At 33.9% G+C, this 16957-nt stretch overlaps 1 protein-coding gene and 1 long non-coding RNA gene across 15 annotated transcripts; both read left to right on the forward strand.

The window, feature by feature from the left end:
* Positions 1–548: 548 nt before the first annotated feature.
* On the forward strand, positions 549–4116 carry LOC110803012 (uncharacterized). Its single transcript, XM_022008465.2, has 2 exons — positions 549–779; positions 2073–4116. The coding sequence occupies exons 1-2, from the start codon at positions 756–758 to the stop codon at positions 3696–3698; spliced, it is 1650 nt and encodes a 549-aa protein (XP_021864157.1). The 5' UTR covers positions 549–755; the 3' UTR covers positions 3699–4116.
* A 5734-nt stretch (positions 4117–9850) lies between these two features.
* LOC110803028 (uncharacterized) lies at positions 9851–16401 on the forward strand. 14 transcript variants are annotated; one of them, XR_008919907.1, is made up of 12 exons: positions 9851–10183; positions 10359–10843; positions 10935–11032; positions 11258–11341; positions 12504–12640; positions 12821–12911; positions 13240–13388; positions 13503–13592; positions 13868–13935; positions 15591–15716; positions 15818–15864; positions 16125–16401. It is a non-coding gene; the product is annotated as an uncharacterized lncRNA (long non-coding RNA). The 14 variants fall into 14 exon arrangements; XR_008919908.1 differs by having other exon boundaries at positions 9856–10183; positions 10359–10420; positions 13240–13393; positions 15809–15864; XR_008919918.1 differs by lacking the exons at positions 15591–15716; positions 15818–15864 and having other exon boundaries at positions 9856–10183; positions 10359–10580; positions 10706–10843.
* The last annotated feature ends 556 nt before the right edge of the window (positions 16402–16957 follow it).

Here is a 16957-nt window from a genome sequence, read left to right on the forward strand (position 1 = left end):
CCCTCCGTATTTATTTAAGAGATACACTTGGTCGGGCACGTGTATTAAGAAAAATAATTGAATGAATTAAAATAATAAAGCAAGGGGATTTGGTAGATATTTTAATAAGTAAACAAGTGGGGACCATGTCATTTTGGGGGTGGGAGGTGGGGTGGGTAAATTAGATGTATTATTTAATTAGATGGTGGGGTTGATAATTGACTAAAAATGGCAAGTGTATCTCTTAAATAAATACGTCCGAAAAAGGTAAGTGTATCTCTTAAATAAATACGGAGGGAGTAACTTTTATCCATATAAGAATAAATTTTACGCATTTTAGTATAACTTTTAAGCCGATGTACAATATTTATTGTACACAACTTATAAATAAGAATTTGTGAACATTTTATTAAAAAAAATCAAATAAAAATTTAAATATTCATGCGTACACGAGATTTTGCATACTGTATATAATTTGGATTAAACTTTACCAAGTCCAAATACTACCCAACCAACTTTTCCAAGTTTTAGGTCTTTATTTCGGGTTCCATAGTCAATTGGTCTAAGAAACGGGTCAAAATTGACACGTCTTGCCTTAACAGTTAGCACTTAGCATCCCTTTTTCTCTTTCTTTCTCTCCCTGACTCCTATATAATCTAATAATAACCACTCTTCCGGTAAATGTTTTGGCCTGATTTTCTGTCGCTACTTCGTTAGGGTTTGAATTTTCGCAGCACTTTTCAGAAAATTGGGAGAGCAGGAATACTTCCTCAACAATGTCAGATGTTCCTCAGCAACTGGTTTATATTTTCCTCCCTACTCATTATCTTTGCAGCACTATTCATATAATTTGTCTTTAATTTGATTTTCAGATAATTTGTTTAATCGATTCGAAATAACTTATAGACAAAAAGGATTGTATATTTTGTCAATTTTTCCGGATAAATTTTCAATTTTAGGTAACATGAAGTGTTATTTTTATGTTTTCAATTCTATGATTGTTGCTACTATTTATTTATATTTATTAGGGTTTTAAGTTGGGGAATGAAAGACTACTTATTATGGTTTTAAATTGGGGAATGAAATAATCAACTGGTTGTTTTCAATTTTAATTGGTGGATAGGGTGGAGAAGAGAGTAGAATCTTATGGAGAAACAGTAGGAGTTTGATTCTAATAGTTTATCCCCAGGCTCATAGCTTTTCAGTAACTTTTTTATTATACAGACTCACATAATACTCTCCCTATTTTTACCCATTACCCTAGACTCACCTCAGACTCACCTCAGACTCACCTAACTCCTAAAATAATACTTTATGTATATATTTTTTTGGAAAAATTAACATGAATAATAACTTTCACTCATTTTCTATAAATAATCCCAACTTTTGATTATTTTAGACTAATATTCGAAAACAGAGGGAGTACAAAGTTGAGATTATTCCAAAATAATCCAAAATTGGGATTATTCTGAGAAGATGATTGAAAGTTATGATTATTTATATCAATTTTTCCTATTTTTTTGGGTACATTTTCTAAATTATATTGAAATTATGTTTTCTTATATACAACAAATAACAAAGTATATGGGATGTCGGAAGTGGATTCAACACTAATGGGTGTAATGAAAGGATGATCAATATTTTGACTAGTATGAGTAGATTGAGAATTTGATGTTTGGAGAAATTGGGTTAAATTTTCCACTTGCTCGTTTCTCATATTCTGGGATTGATTTTATTTTTTTTTGAACAAAAATATAATTAGTTTTTCTGGGTGAAATAAGATAAATTAAGTTTGAAGCAAAAGTGAATAATAATATAATTAGTTTTTTTTGGGGTGAAATAAGATAAATTAAGTTTGATGATGTGGCATGATTTGATTGAGGGAGAAAAACGTTGAGTCTTGAGTGAGTCTTGGATTTTCAAACTCACTTCAAGACTTGGTGTAGTCTTTTACCACATTATCCCAAAACTTAGACTCGAGACTCACCTCAAGACTCCCTTCAAGACTAGGGATAAACTCACCCTTAATTTGTTATGGACTCGTTGATATTTTGATTGTATAGTAATGTATTTCTTTGAATACTTGTTTTCAGATATTGCAATTGAAGTATGATTTGATAAATGATAATTATTTAGATTTTATTGAGGAGATGCGTTATATGGCAAGAGATAACGAAAAATCTTCCCATGGACGACCGATTTTGCCGCTCGAAAGTGACGCCGATCCTCCTTATATTTTTGTTAAGTTGCAAGAGGGTGATTTGGACAAGGGTTTAGTGAAAATAAGACGGTTTGATCTCCGTCTTATCAACTATCAAGATCCTTTTGGTAGTCTAATTGTCATTGATGAGTATGGATTATATGATGATGATTCGAGACTAGCGGATTTTGGGATTGAGGGTTTCTTGCTAGGGTTAACCACATTCATGGAAGCTGTCAATTCCCTCTTAGATAGTTGCAAAACACTCAATAACTCTAAAAATGTGGAGACTTCCTTCCTAGTGAAACGTGATAGCAAAAACCTCAATTACTCACTAAAGGAGCTTGGTGTGGGAACTTCTTTACGTCTGTTGTGTCTTGTACTATGTGAGGCTACAAAAATTCAATTATTTGCTCGGATGTTGGATAGTGCTTTTAAGTCCAGGTCTGACTTTCCTATGTCTTCATGGTTGTTTGGAGTTATCAATGACTGGGAATTCTATTCAAAGGAATTGTTGAGAATTTATCTACACAGTGATACTGCCGAGTGTAACTTTTACTTACCTTTCGAAGACAATGACTGGCATGATGGAAGACTGATGATCGGAAGTAATTGTCAAGATGTTGCGCGCTGTTTGGGTATTCTACGAGCAGTTCCACCCACACCCGAGCCCATGAAGGTAGACTATCTTTCAGGCACAACGTTAGTTGAGGTATACTCTGTTTGTGTATATGTTAATGGTGGACAATCCATCAGCGTATATGGTAGCATCATAGTTCACAATGATCCTCATAAATTTTCCATCTATGACCGAGATTCTACTGAATGTGAGTCTGTTGAGCCACATGGTACACTGTCTTTACAAGATCCAAATAGCTTTATCACTGTCGGAGCTGCGGTTCGAATCGAGCTGAATCTCATGGGTGGGAGTGATAACATTGAAATCAGCAGGGGAAAATTGTCTTGGAACGGTAATTTACTTGATGACATGTATGACTGTCGTATTTCTACTATGGTTAGAGGTAAAGACGGCTGTGCAATAGTGTACTACACTGTATTTTCCTATGCAATCCTAGCAGTGGTGGAGGCAACCCTTTTGATCAAAGGTCATTCTCATGATAGTGACGATATTTGTGTTTGTGGGAGACTTTCTGCCCGTTATGGTGATCTATCATATGCTGCTGATTTCCACGAGAAATACCATCAGACAATACTTTTTGATAAACCTGTTAGCAAGAAGGAGGTGTCTGCACTTTCATGCACATTGGAGGCAGGGACGTGCAAACGAGTGAAGGTTGGAGAAGCTATTAAGTTGTCCAGATCAAGGGTGGCTGTTCATGTACAATCCTCACTAATAATTAAGGCAGATTTGAAGAATTGTGATGGTAAGCCCATTGTCACTGGCTCCATGGAGTGGCGTCCTGAAGAGTTGGGTGAATTTGTTCGTACTATGGAAGGACATTCGGATGATTCTCATTTGCTCCAGGTGAAGGTGAAGTGGATACATGAATCAGAGTGATGTGGAGAAAGATCATTGTTTTGCTTACTTTTGCAGGTTTATGAATGATACAAGATGGTCCTTGAAAATGTTGATAATCACTATTAAGCAGTAATTTGCAGGACTAACCTCCGAATTTATCAAGGTTTGTATTTTGTGTGTCCATGAGACATGGTCACTTGGACACTGATTCACTATGGTGTTTATCTTAACTAAGTCACTTTCTTCGTATATTACGACGATTTTGAACATTCACTGTATCTAGTGTTTATTTTGGCTGAGCAGCTGGTAAGAAATTGTAACTCAGGGTGTTAGCTGAAGTTTTTGAAATTAATTGAGAATTTGATCAGCACAACAATTTCGAATGACAGTTTTTGTAAGATTTAGCTAAATACTACGTATTGGCTAATTGATGGCTTTGATTGGCTTTTATAAGTGATCCAACTGATGTTTCTTTACTTATTGGTGCACATATATGTATAAACCGATGTTTTTGGACGATGCCTATCGAGCAACATTGTTCCATTAATAGGGATGGCAATGGGTCGAATTTGGATCGGGTGTAGTTTCACCCGCATCCACCCATCCGTGGATATCCAAGTAGCTATTTGTAAACCACAATCTACTGAACGATTTGTTCAATTGTGCTTTATATGACGACATGAGCAACACTCAGAGTGTGTTCAGGCCTTCATTAGTTGATTGGTGAGAACAAGAAAAACTACGGGGTACCTCTTTGGATCTCGTTGTAGGGGTCTTGCCAAGTCTTAATGGGTTTGCATACTGTGTAACACTAAAGGCAAGACTCCCTTCGGCTTCGGCATGAAGATTACCATAAATATCCCTCCTGTATTTTTAGTAGAAATTCATCAGTGAGCAAAATGTGTGAGGTAAGTAAGGCTTAAGACGTGTTTGGTACGATCACATGAAAGAAAATGGAATGGAATCAGTTATGAGAGAGGAAAGGTAACTATAAGAATTACCGTTAAGCACAAATTATTAGATACACCCGGTTGTACGTAGCTCTACGTGCAACCGGATCGTTTTGTATTTTTTAATCCCTCAAAAAAAAGCACATTTTTTAGTTTAAAAGCACATTTTCAGTTTAAAAGCACATTTTTACAATTTTAATGCACATATGTTTTTCAAATATTATGATATTGAATATCTTCTTCCAATTGGGAAAAAACCTAAACTTAAAAGGTGAGCAACCAATATCAGTTTACATATCCTCTCAAATTCTTCGCGCTCGTATGTTCTTTTGTACTAACAATGTGTTCTTTTGAAATGTATCTGCTTTTAAGCTATAAAAATATACTTTAACCTGTAAAAATATGCTTTAAACTATACAATTGTGCTTTTTGAGGGGTTAAAAACCAAAACTACCCGGTTGCATGTAGAATTACGTACAACCGGGTGTACCTTTTACCAATTGACCGTTAAGAGTTGTTTGGTTTTTATGAAGGAATGAAATCACAGTACTTCGTAACACAATATATTTGGAAAAACCAAAATAAACATAAAATCCCCTTCCCAACGTCACCTACCTGTTCCCTTTTTCACAAAAATTAGAAGAGCCTAATCCTATCTTATCAGCACGATAATCATAATCATTCAACAATAACAACAACAACAACAAAATGATTTGCGGTCGGCTAACCTGAATCGTCGTAGGAGATTGTCATTGTCACCAATCAAACCAAAAAGGAGCAGAAAGTAAAAAAAGAAAAAATAAGGAAGAGAAAGTGGAATTAATGAAAGTAAGATAAAAGAAAAATGAGAAGGATATATATATACATATATATATATATATATATATATATATATATGGTGGTCACCCTCCAATGAAAAGATCATTAAAATGAGAAGCGATCTTAGCCGTCGAAACAAACTAAATCTAACGGCCCACGATCTACCCCGACCAAATGAAACATTAAGGGTAAATTAGTAATTTCGCCGCGTTGAATGACCTCGCCCCTCAAGGTGATTTTCCTGAGTTTTTTCTCTCTCTTCTTTCGGTTGTCTCTCTCCTCTTGTAAATCCTCTGCTATGCGTTTCATGTTCTTCAACTTTGTTGATTCTCCTTGCAAATCTCTAGCATTTTTGCGATCGTCTTCCAATTCTTCAGGTACTTAATTGATGTTTTTTTATATTTCTCCAATTTTTGCTACTTTAAATTCTCTCTCTTCGTTTAATTAGTTTGTAGTTGTTTTTCGATTTTTCTGGTTATTTTGCTGATTATTTTGTTGTCGTTATTCAATTTTTGTGTTCATGTATTTCAGCTAGATTTCGATTCATGTTTTGTTTTCTTATTCGTGTTTCTTGTTGATATTTTCGACTGATTTTTACGAATTAGGTTTTCGAGTATTTGGTATTAGGTTCGTTTATTAGATTTTATTTAATATCGTTGAATTGGTAGGTTTTCGAATTAGTATTTGGTATTATGTTCATTTATTTTATTAGGTTTTGTTGAATTAAGTTCATTGGATTAAATCTTTCGAATTAGGTTTTTGCTTTGGTTATCTTTAGATGGTTCTTGGTAAGTTGGTTTGTTAATTTTGGGAAAAATATGTTTATACTTTGAATAAGGGTCATGATTTTTTTTATACCAAAATAAGAAAGTAAGACGGTAATACAATAAATAAAAGTATCATGAGTACCTTCGAGAATACACAAAATCTTATTTAAAGTCATTTACACTCTTAACATTGCCGACTGCCTATCACACAATCAAATGTTAGTTTAAGGTTGTGATAATCTGCATAAGGAGATTGTGCTCATACTTTGCCAAAATATTTTTAAGGAACGTTATGCTCCCGTTTTAAGAATATTTATTTTATTTTAAAAATCTATTAAAAAACATCTACACTTAACCACCTTAATATCATAGACCAAATTTCCAATTATTAGTCTGGGATATGCCACAATATTGTACAGTAATCATAAGATGTCGGAGTAATTCATTCTCCAGCCGAGCATTGGCGGACCCACGTTGGGCGGAAAAACGGGAAAAAAAAACTGAAAATGTGTAAAAAAAGAAAAATAACATAGGAGGTCTATATACAATAACCTGCAATAAATATCAGGGTATGTGATTATGTTGCAGTGGTCAGGAGAGTACATATTCCTTGAGTTTTAACGCCCACAAGTCAGACGATGACAATTTTGGTCCATTTAACTTATTTGTTTTTTTCCTTTTTAATTCGTTTTTCTACCCAATTCTTTGGTTGTCTATTTTCTTTTAATTGATTCTACATCAATCGAAATATTTTCTTCTTTTATTTTTCCATCTTTATATTAATTTGACTACACTTAAAAAAAACTATGACCATCAATTGTCTTTCATATTATTTGTTCCATTCCCTTTCTTTCCTAATAATTCCATTTGTTGTCTCTAGCTTTAATTTTTTTTTTAACACCAATTGAACATTGTATGCTTTTTTTTCCACCTTCATATTTAATTGGACTATATTATATTAAAAAAAAATCCTGAAACAAAATAAATTCAATTCTATCATTTACTGCTCTATCCTAGTTAGTCGATTTAAATTTTGTACAAATTTTTTCCATTTAGTTATATATATTGATAACAATCGTGCCACCCATGACCCAAAGTCCCAAAGTCCTGAGTCCGCAACAAAGCACTTGACTACATTAATGACAACCGTTACTCCATGGTTTTGGAGCAAGTGATTAGTATTGTACTATGTAAGCACGAACTTGGTTGGTTTTCCATCTAATATGGATTGAATGCAAGTGTCTCCATTGTTGTTGAAAGTCGGGAACTTTTCACAGTATTTGCTGAAGAATCAATTCGCCAGCTCATTCTTTTCCGATTATGCCACCACCTTCTAGAGTCCTACTTCATTGATTGTCGTTGTGTTTGTTTGTAAGTTGCTCTAGTTGTTCATAACTAATATTTATCTAGCTCATTGAGCTTAAGCAACATTACGTACTCTTCCAATATTGGGAACATGACTTTGATAAACGTAGTCCATGCACTTCTGATTTCAAATCTTTTGTAACTACACATGGGTGAGGTCAATGGATCCATTTAAATATTTGCCTTCAACATCAAATGTCATCTACAAGCACTCTTCGGGAATTATATTACCTTTAAATTTGTAGTGATAAGCAAATATTGAAACACCACCACCATCTTCTTAAATAAAAAAGCATAAAGTGCAATTTAAATTTTATAACCATATACTAATAGACATTTTTTGCATAATAATAGACGAAGAATAGAGTCTGAAGACTTTTTAAAAGCAATACGATCGAACGTTTGAGCAATGTGATAGGATCATAGACGACAATACTAATTGTCAAATACACCTCAACTATACGTAAACCCAATTTAAGGCAAGTCTATACAAATTTTTGTATCTAGGATAATTTCAATGACTCCCTCCGTTTCAAAATGTTTGTTACGTGTTCCTTTTTAATAGTGTTTCAAAATGTTTGTTATATAGAAAATCTTTCTATTTATAAACTTGTTACTATTATTATTTTATGAGCCAACTTTTATTTCTAATTGGTCCAACTTTTCAACTCAATAAATGTCATTCACAATTTGACAAGTTAGCAATCTGTGTGATTTTTAATTATTGGTTCATTTTGATAATAAAATAATCTTATTGGTTGTTTCAATGATTAGTAGATTGAAGTATATTTTTTTTTAATAAAAGATGAAGAAGATTTGCACTATATTCATAGAGAGTAAAAAATGTCGGAATTTGAAAAGATGAAATCAGATTTATAATTGAATCTAGAACATTTAAAATAAAAAAAAGAAACTTAATTTACGTTAATAAACGTGCCAAATTCCAAAGGTAACAAACATTTTGAAATGGAGGGAGTAATTATAATAGAGAATGGACAAAATAAAACCCAAGTCAGTCTCAAATTATCGGTTATATCAAAAAGCAATAAATTCGAAATCATACCATTGGTGTGTAGTAGTTGTAGAACAAATTGCAAACTCATAATATATTCTCTTCCGATCAATTGCTTGAAAAAAGGATCACATAAGGATAAGTTATTTTGTAATGGAGGAAAGCAAATAAAATATATCCCCACAGATTTGAGGTGGATATATATGATAAATAACCGAGCTCATAACCCCCAAACTCATGTTGTTTCATCTTCCTACAATTTTGAATTTGAACAGTTTTACATGGTATTTCTCAATAATCGAATTAATGGTTCCAATTATAGTGATTGAAACAGTCAAATTATTTTTGGAAAGAGGAAAATGATTTTTTTAAAAAAAATTGATCGGTTGAATGGGACTCTGAACATGAACCGAGTAATGAATTGATTGCCACATAATATTAAATAAATGAGTTGGAGGAGAAGAGGAAGGGTGTATGAGACAATTACTGTAGAAAATCAGCATATAGAGAATACTAAAGAGGAAGCGTTGAAGCCCTTGAAGGAGAAGTAGTGAAAAAGGAGAAGTAGTGAAAGGCAAGTGAGACACGTGGATTGATAAAGAAGAGATGTGAGGTTAGTGGTTTAAGTTTTTAAATACTAGGTATAGATTAAGTAAATCAATTAAGACACGTGAGCTATGAATCACTACTTATATGATAATTAAGTAATAAGTCACAAGTAATAATATAGAGCTAGTAAGATACGGAGTAAAGCTTAAGAGTATCAAGAAGTAAAGAACAATAGCAACAAATTAAGTACTCCCTACGTATTTAAGTAGGAGTCATATATGACCGACACGGTATTAGAAAAGAAGAGTTGAATGAAATAAAATAATAATGTAAGTGGGTGAGAACAGTAATCAGGATCTGTTGTAAAAAATTCCCTCTTACAAGGAGTGAGAATCGAATCTGTATCATAAGGGTGGAAGGAGAACCATCAACCAATAGGTCAACCCTTGATTTTCCTTGAGTTTAACCTATGTAACAACTTGATTAATTAATTTAAGTATGTTTATTGCAAAAAAAAAAAAAAAATTGAAACAATTTCAGACCAAATAATCACAAGGAAAATAAACTAAGTGTAACATAAATTCAAATAACGATAATATTGGTAAAATCATACTAACACATATAAAGGCTTGAACATATTTTACTATTTATGGAACAGTTAAATGACCATAATACCCTTTATTCTTCTTTGTTTTACATGGTTTGCCCTTCTGTCCAGATCATGCCACGTTCGTTGCCTTCTCTACCTCCTCTCCAGATTGTGCGACGCTAGCTTTCTCTGCTTCCAGGCTTCCTTCCTTCTTCTTCTTCCACCTCTGGTTCCTAACCATTTTCTATCCATTTTCTAGCTCTCACTCCAATCTCCTCCACCCTCATTTTATATCCATTTTCTATCCCCTCTCCCTTCTTTTCCCCTCTCATTCATTGTTCTGCGCTGCTACTTACATCTCTATCACCAATAACTGAACCTGACTGTTGATATGAATGGCGATTGAAATTTTCTTCCTCACTACGCGTACTGCTTCTGAATCTCCTCACTATCCATTCGTGTATCTCTCCCTGGTATGATTTCCCTTTCTCTGGAATTTTCGAATTAGGGTTTTGTTTCTTGCTTTTAATTGTTGATTTTGTTGAATTATGGCTGGTTTGGTTGAATTGGAATATTGATTTGGTGTTTTTTTTCTTGATTAATTAATAGCACATAGGTGGATTATTGAAATTTGTGATTAATTTGAAGGTGTCAGGAAATTCGGGCAAGAGCTAAAAAGAACGAGAAGAGCAATGGGTGTTAAATTCCCAGTAATTCTCTTTCTTCTTTCTCCTCATCCAAACTGCAAAAAAATAGATTTTCAATTATTAGTTGAACTCTTGTGCTCACGTGTGTTAATCTGGTTTATTTGCGGAAATGTGTGATTATTGACGAGAACATTCCTAATCCTGTACAAAATCCAAACACAAGGTCAATATTTGTTTTTTATTTTCTTTATTTGACAAGATAACTTGGCCAAATCTTAATTTCTCTGATTATGGTGGATAATTAAATTAGCTGTGTAAGAAAATTTATTGTTGGAACCAATAAAGCAGAATTAAGAGTTCAGAATTCAATTGAAGTTGAAGATGTTAAGAACATATATGTGGAATGTAAGGCAATTAAGGTCTGTGAACAATGAGTGATACTAGGAGATTGGATATTCGCCACACCACTCTTTTGCTTCCATTGTAGTAAGTTTATGTTTGAGTTTATTCGTAATTTTCAAAAGTTGCTGAATTTGGCTCAAGAAGTAATACTCTAATGTGTGTTTTGAACAATCAGAGAACCGGTTTTTGTGGTGTTGGTGAAGGATATGAGGCGGAACTCGATGTAATTTCCCTTCTGGTAGAGTTTTTGAAGGGGAAGGTGATGAAACTCTGGTTAGTTGCAACACTATCCATTATATAGAGTAGATTTGTTTATTGCTGGAAGCAATTATTCTCTCTTTTCTCTTTATTAAGTCTCTTTTTGTTGCCTATAGTATGTACCCATTTGTTGCAATTCGGTGCAAGTAACATTTGGTATTGACTTGCTTTCTATTTGTTTTTAGTAAAATTTGGTATCTTTCACTTGCTTAAATATTGTTTCTTACTCTGGGATTTCAGGATATGCTTAAAGAACGTGTAGTGACACCTTTCTCAAAGTGGGATAAAGAGTTCTTGAGGATCGTGTTTGATCTGCGCTTCAAGGTTTGTTCAATTCAAGATTTAAAATGTTCTATATTGGGGATCCAGTGTTCTGCAAAGGCCAAAGGGTCTTCCTTAAGCAGATCTAATCAGATAATTCTGTCTGCTAAATAGTGTTTCCCATGTTTATTTCCTATTGTGTTACAAGCTGCTGTCTTTTCTGTAAATTGCATATGGTGTTTTATTATATATCTTCAAAATGTAATTATGAAGATAAATCATATTAATATTGTATGAAATTATGTTAAGAAATGCTAATTAATGATGTCTATTCTTTTTGCTATTTTTCGTTTTTATACGTGGGCTACTTTCTCCTTTGGTGGCGTGTCTAACGTCAAACAAAAGTTCTAGCTTAAAAGGAAAAAGAAAATGAATATGGCCTGTTACTTGTTCTTGTTGAAGGAAGAAAATTTGGAGCTTTTAGTTTGAGAATTCGAAGTCAAGGTTTGACTATATATGTGCCAATTGTTTTGAGATTTTTTTTTTAATACAGGTCCTAAGGTCTTTGAATGTTTAGTTGCTTTCTTTTCTTTTACTTTTTTAACTCTTGAGGGGAGCTTGTCCTCTTTGTACTCTATTTTCTTTTGAAAATCTCTTTTTTCTCATTTAAGTGAAAGAAAAGTGAAAATCTTGTCAACCGGTAAGAAATTGAATTAGCAGCCGTGAAGGTTCTTTGAACATCCAGTAAACTACTGCTCTATATCATGAATCATGAGCCGGCAAATAAGAAGTCTAGATCCATATGAACCTGTAAGATATTCATCTTCCTAGCTGCCAAAATTTTCAAGTTTCTTTTGCTAATTTTTCTTTCTTCTTTCTGGAGGAGTCCCTGGACCAAAAAAGAGAAGGAAAAAAAAAACCCATTGAGATACTCATGTATTTCTATTGCTATCTTCTGCTGACGGCTAATGCTTTGGTTCCTCGATGTCTATTTTCACTGTATATGTTATCCTAAGACTGTCCATGTCTACATGTGTTGTTGATGTCCTTATTACAGAGATTCTTATCTTGGGTGATATTTACAATTGAAGTTATCTGTAAATGCTTGTTCTACCTGTTGTCCCTGCTTTTCAAATACTTAAACTCCTCATAAATCCCCATTTTGTATCTAATTATTGTCTGCCCTACCGGTTGCCGTAATAATTGTTTCGTCCTCCATCTGCAGGAACCTACTTATGTCGAGCGTCGATGGTTATTAGAACATTATGTTTGTACACCAGCTGAGGCGGAACGCAAAGAAAAGAGAGCTGCTAAAAGGCTACGGTGGAGGGTTTCAAGAAATTGTTAGAAGAAGCAAAGGAGGTGGTTATGATATAATCTTGGTTTGGCTTGACTTGTGTTGTAACTACTGGTGTAAAGAACCCCTCCCCCTTTTTATTTACGGAGGGAATCGGGGGATCATTTGGTTGTTGATTTGATCTTCCTGCATGAAGTTTGCTTACTTGGAGTTTTTATTTTAATTTTTTTTCTATTTCTATGCAGGATGGTTGATCATACTACTAATTATCATATATTTAGGAAGATATGGGGCCATGATCAGCGATTCGAGGCCTTAGATCGCAAGGATTGAGAGGTTTTTCTCACGAGCTCGTAATTATGTATATTTTATACAGTCACTTTCTGCCATTCGTAACTATATATAATTATGTGTTTGGATATTAGTGTATAACTGAACGAAGAGAGTACACGAGAAACCTAAATACCTAATAGTTTAATGATTTTGGAACGAAGGGAGTACAAGTGTATAACTGAATAAGTTACTCAAGACTTGCATATGGATATCTATAGAGTTTCTAGAGAACTTACATATATACAGATATACTTGTGTGTAATAGAGAATTTACGGCCCGTTTTAACCCTTGGTTTCCTTCTCATTTCATTTGAATTTTTCATCATGGCAGGAAAGGCCTCAAACAGCACCCTAAATATAATCGAGAATTTGTCGAGGCAGCAAAATCGCTACACGGAAGATTATTTCTGACATTACTGCTGAACCATAAAGTTCTGGAACTCTGAACCAACCAGAAGTTTCTATTTTTTTCTTGAAAATGTGAGGTAACTCAACCCCAAAAGTTGAAATTTCATTTCCTGCTTTATATCCTTGTTAACTACTCCGCACCAACTATGTTTCTTTTGTCACTGATGTTTATTTGGGGTTTAACAGATGTACGAATTGAAAGGTTGATACCCAAAAAGTTGAGAATAAGTCCATTATATGACGACTTGACGAGCTCTTGATCCGTCTTTGTGCAAGGTATTTTAAACTTCTCATTTTTGTTCTTTAATATAATCTTTGACTGATGTTAAAATTTTAATTTAGGGATTTCTATATTTGTTAGTTGTTTATTTTGAGATTTTGTTCGAGGTTTAATTGATATAGTTTGTAGTTTATTTCCACTCAATCTCCATCGGTTGCACTTTTGCATTAATAAAGCTTATAAGTTATCAAAAATTAAAAAAATCTACATCAATTGGTTTAGATAATAGTGGCAGAAATACGTAAAGATTAAATTGTCCATATCTTTGCAGGTTATGAAGATTGTGATCATGGCAGGCTTTGGCCTCGTTGTACTTCTCACAAGACAGTGAAAATAAAGGTACAACTTTTACATTTGCAGTTTCTTAAAAAAGACAGTGCTTCATATTTGAATGCATAGCTATCATTAAAGGTTTAAGTTCTTTTGCATGTGTTTTCTTTGGACGAGGAGATGAAGAATGTCATACTGATTTTACATTCTTCTTGTTGATGAGGTAGACAACTGTATGATATTTGGATCTGGTTATTCTTTGAGAGTAGAATGTATGTAGGTTGTGAAGATTATCTGGTTTCTTGGGTATAATTAGATGACGGATGTGCAAGTATAACTGTTATGAATTAGTTGTCCTGTTTTTATTTTTCAATAAATCTAGAGTTGATAAACTATAATCCAATACAATTTTTAGGATATAGATTGCCTTTTTCAGCTGTAAATATGAACAAAATGATGCTTAGGCCGAAATGTCATAACCGATGTGTCTAGGGTCCCTGCACTTGCCTCCCACCCAACCAAAAGAAAAACCCAGAAAGTTACTTGCAACTTACAAGCACGGTTTTTGACTCTCTTGAACATCTAAAGTAGATACCTCATATGCACAATGGGGTATTATAATTGCATATATCTAACTCAAGTGATGCAGTCACCAAAGTATTGGTGGATTTATTTATCATCTGGTTGTTGTGATTATCTTTTTCTTTATCACCTAACATATTGTTTCTATTTTTTTGCTTGTTTACGTGATGTCGTATGCTCATAGCTGCTATATTTCCAGATTGTGGCTCTTAGATCCTGTTAGTAATCAATAAGATTATAATACAATAGTAAATGAAGAATAATCAATGAATTTTATTGATATGTATTTTATATTGTACTTATTACGTGATCATCATTTTGTATATGGGGTAGTTTTAGGTGTGTTAGCTTCTTTTTTATTTGTGTATATGGACGATGAACAATGAATGGTAGTGAGTATTCCGGCAGATTGAGGTAAAAGTTGTAACAGGTTCTATAAAACATCTCTAAGAGTCTAAACTCCATACCAGTCTCTAAACTATTTATGCTTTTGTTTAGGTTCTGGCATGCTTCCTTGGGTTTGTAGATATCCTTCTGATGGAGCTTTATGTGGTTGAATGTGCTATTCTTAGATTGGTAATAATTAACACGATCATAATAACTCTAGGTGATTTCTTATGACCACATTACCTCATTGGTTGGTCTGTAAAACTGACAAACTTTGAGCCCGTTTTATACTAATATATAACTAATAAGCAGAATGACTAAAAGATTGCCTCTTTTCCTCCTTGTTAGCTGAATATATCAGCTGGTTAATATTGTTGAGAGTATGAATTGATTTTGACATTATAAACCCATTTATTTTTTAAGATAACTGATTCACCTCTTGTATCAATCTAACATCAGACACCTGCCCTGCTAGGTCATCTGGCCTTGTACCTAGGTCACCTGCCCTGCTAGGTACAGGGGCAGGTGATAACTGTGATATTTTTGAGGAATTACCTCATACAAAACCAGTGGAAATGAGAACGTTTAATGAGAAACTTCCCCATAGAGAGAAAAGAAGTGAGCCATGAAATGGGGCAGTATGTCCTAACTGTCACCCTATAACCTTGGATTGCAGGCAGTGGATAGAGCTAATTGTTTGTGTCAGACTAAAGATGTGAGTATGAAAGTGGCTGGAATCCAACCTTGGATTGCAGGCAGTGGATAGAGCTAATTGTTTGTGTCAGACTAAAGATGTGAGTATGAAAGTGGCTGGAATCCAACCTTGGATTGCAGGCAATGGATAGAGCTCATCGTTTGGGTTAGACTACAGATGTGACTATGTGAGTATCTTGATCTGTGTATTTCATCAAGAAAATTTTCAAGTGTATAAAATGCTGATTTTTCTTTCTTGGATCGGGACATCGTTGATGAGTCAAAAAAGAGGATTGAAATTCAATGAAAGCAAATGATGGAGAGACAGACTGAGAGGTAGGGAGGAATTTGAACTTGCTGACTTTCAACTTTCTACTGTAAGAAAACTAGGACTGGTTTTGTGATATTTGTGCGTTGGTTCACCGTTGGTGGATCCGATAGATAAATAATCTATACGAGTTGTGTGGTGGGGTGAATTCTTTGACAATAGCTTCATCTTCTTGGAGTTTTTGAATTTTCGTAGTTGTATATATGAAAATAGTTGTGAATGTGCTTTGATTTGATATTAATTGAACTATATTAAACTTCTGTTGCAGCATGGACTTCCATAGGGATCAAGATTATAGAAGATAAGCAAGCAACAACTGGCAATGCCAATGTTCCTCTTTTTGAAGTTAAAAATAGAATGTTATTTTGTCGTCAAAATTAAGTTTAACAAATTGCAATTTCACATATTATACTTATCATACTTTGGGGGAAGGCGAGCGTGTGTTGCATTACTTGCATATCTCCTAATTTATTTATCTATTTATGGTTTTGTATTATTTATTCTATGTTACTTCAACGTTATCATAACATTTATATTTCGTAGAATTAACTATATTTCTAACGTTTTTCACAAATTTGCAAGTGCTTGTATATTACGTAATATTTTTAACATATAAATTCAGACAAAATAAGCTACTCCCTTTAACCAACATAAGTTGGTGGAGTTGGTGGGGAACTCACATTGTGACTTGGAGGTCACAAGTTCGAGCCCCATCAACTGCGAAATGCTTGGGAGTGGCTCAAGCGATGACCTGCGGAGCTGGGCTGGTTCACCTGTGCTAGGTGCTGGTTCAGTTAGGGTCTCTTCTTCTTACCTATTAAAAAAAAAAAAAAAAAAAGCTACTCCCTCCGTCCCGGAATACTTGAAATGCTTTGACCGGCACATAGTTTAATGCATTGTAATTGACTTATTATTTAATTAGATGGTAGTTGGTAGTGGGGTATTTTTTTAATATAGATAGTGGGATAGTGGAGTATTTTTTAATTTTATTTTGAGGGAGTATGGATGTATGTGGGTCCTTGGGTTAGTGAGAAATTGATATAATATTAATAAAAGTTTCCATTTTTAGAAACGTTGCAAGTAATTCGGGACGGCTTTATA

This window comes from Spinacia oleracea, chromosome 1 (genome assembly GCF_020520425.1).
Source record: "Spinacia oleracea cultivar Varoflay chromosome 1, BTI_SOV_V1, whole genome shotgun sequence".
NCBI classification, from domain to species: domain Eukaryota; kingdom Viridiplantae; phylum Streptophyta; class Magnoliopsida; order Caryophyllales; family Amaranthaceae; genus Spinacia; species Spinacia oleracea.

Excerpts from the sequence above, each read along its gene's own strand:
- LOC110803012 (XM_022008465.2), top strand. The coding sequence starts at position 756 with ATGTCAGATGTTCCTCAGCAACTG. Across the intron at positions 780-2,072 it reads CAGATGTTCCTCAGCAACTG|ATATTGCAATTGAAGTATGA; the intron begins GTTTATATTTTC and ends ACTTGTTTTCAG.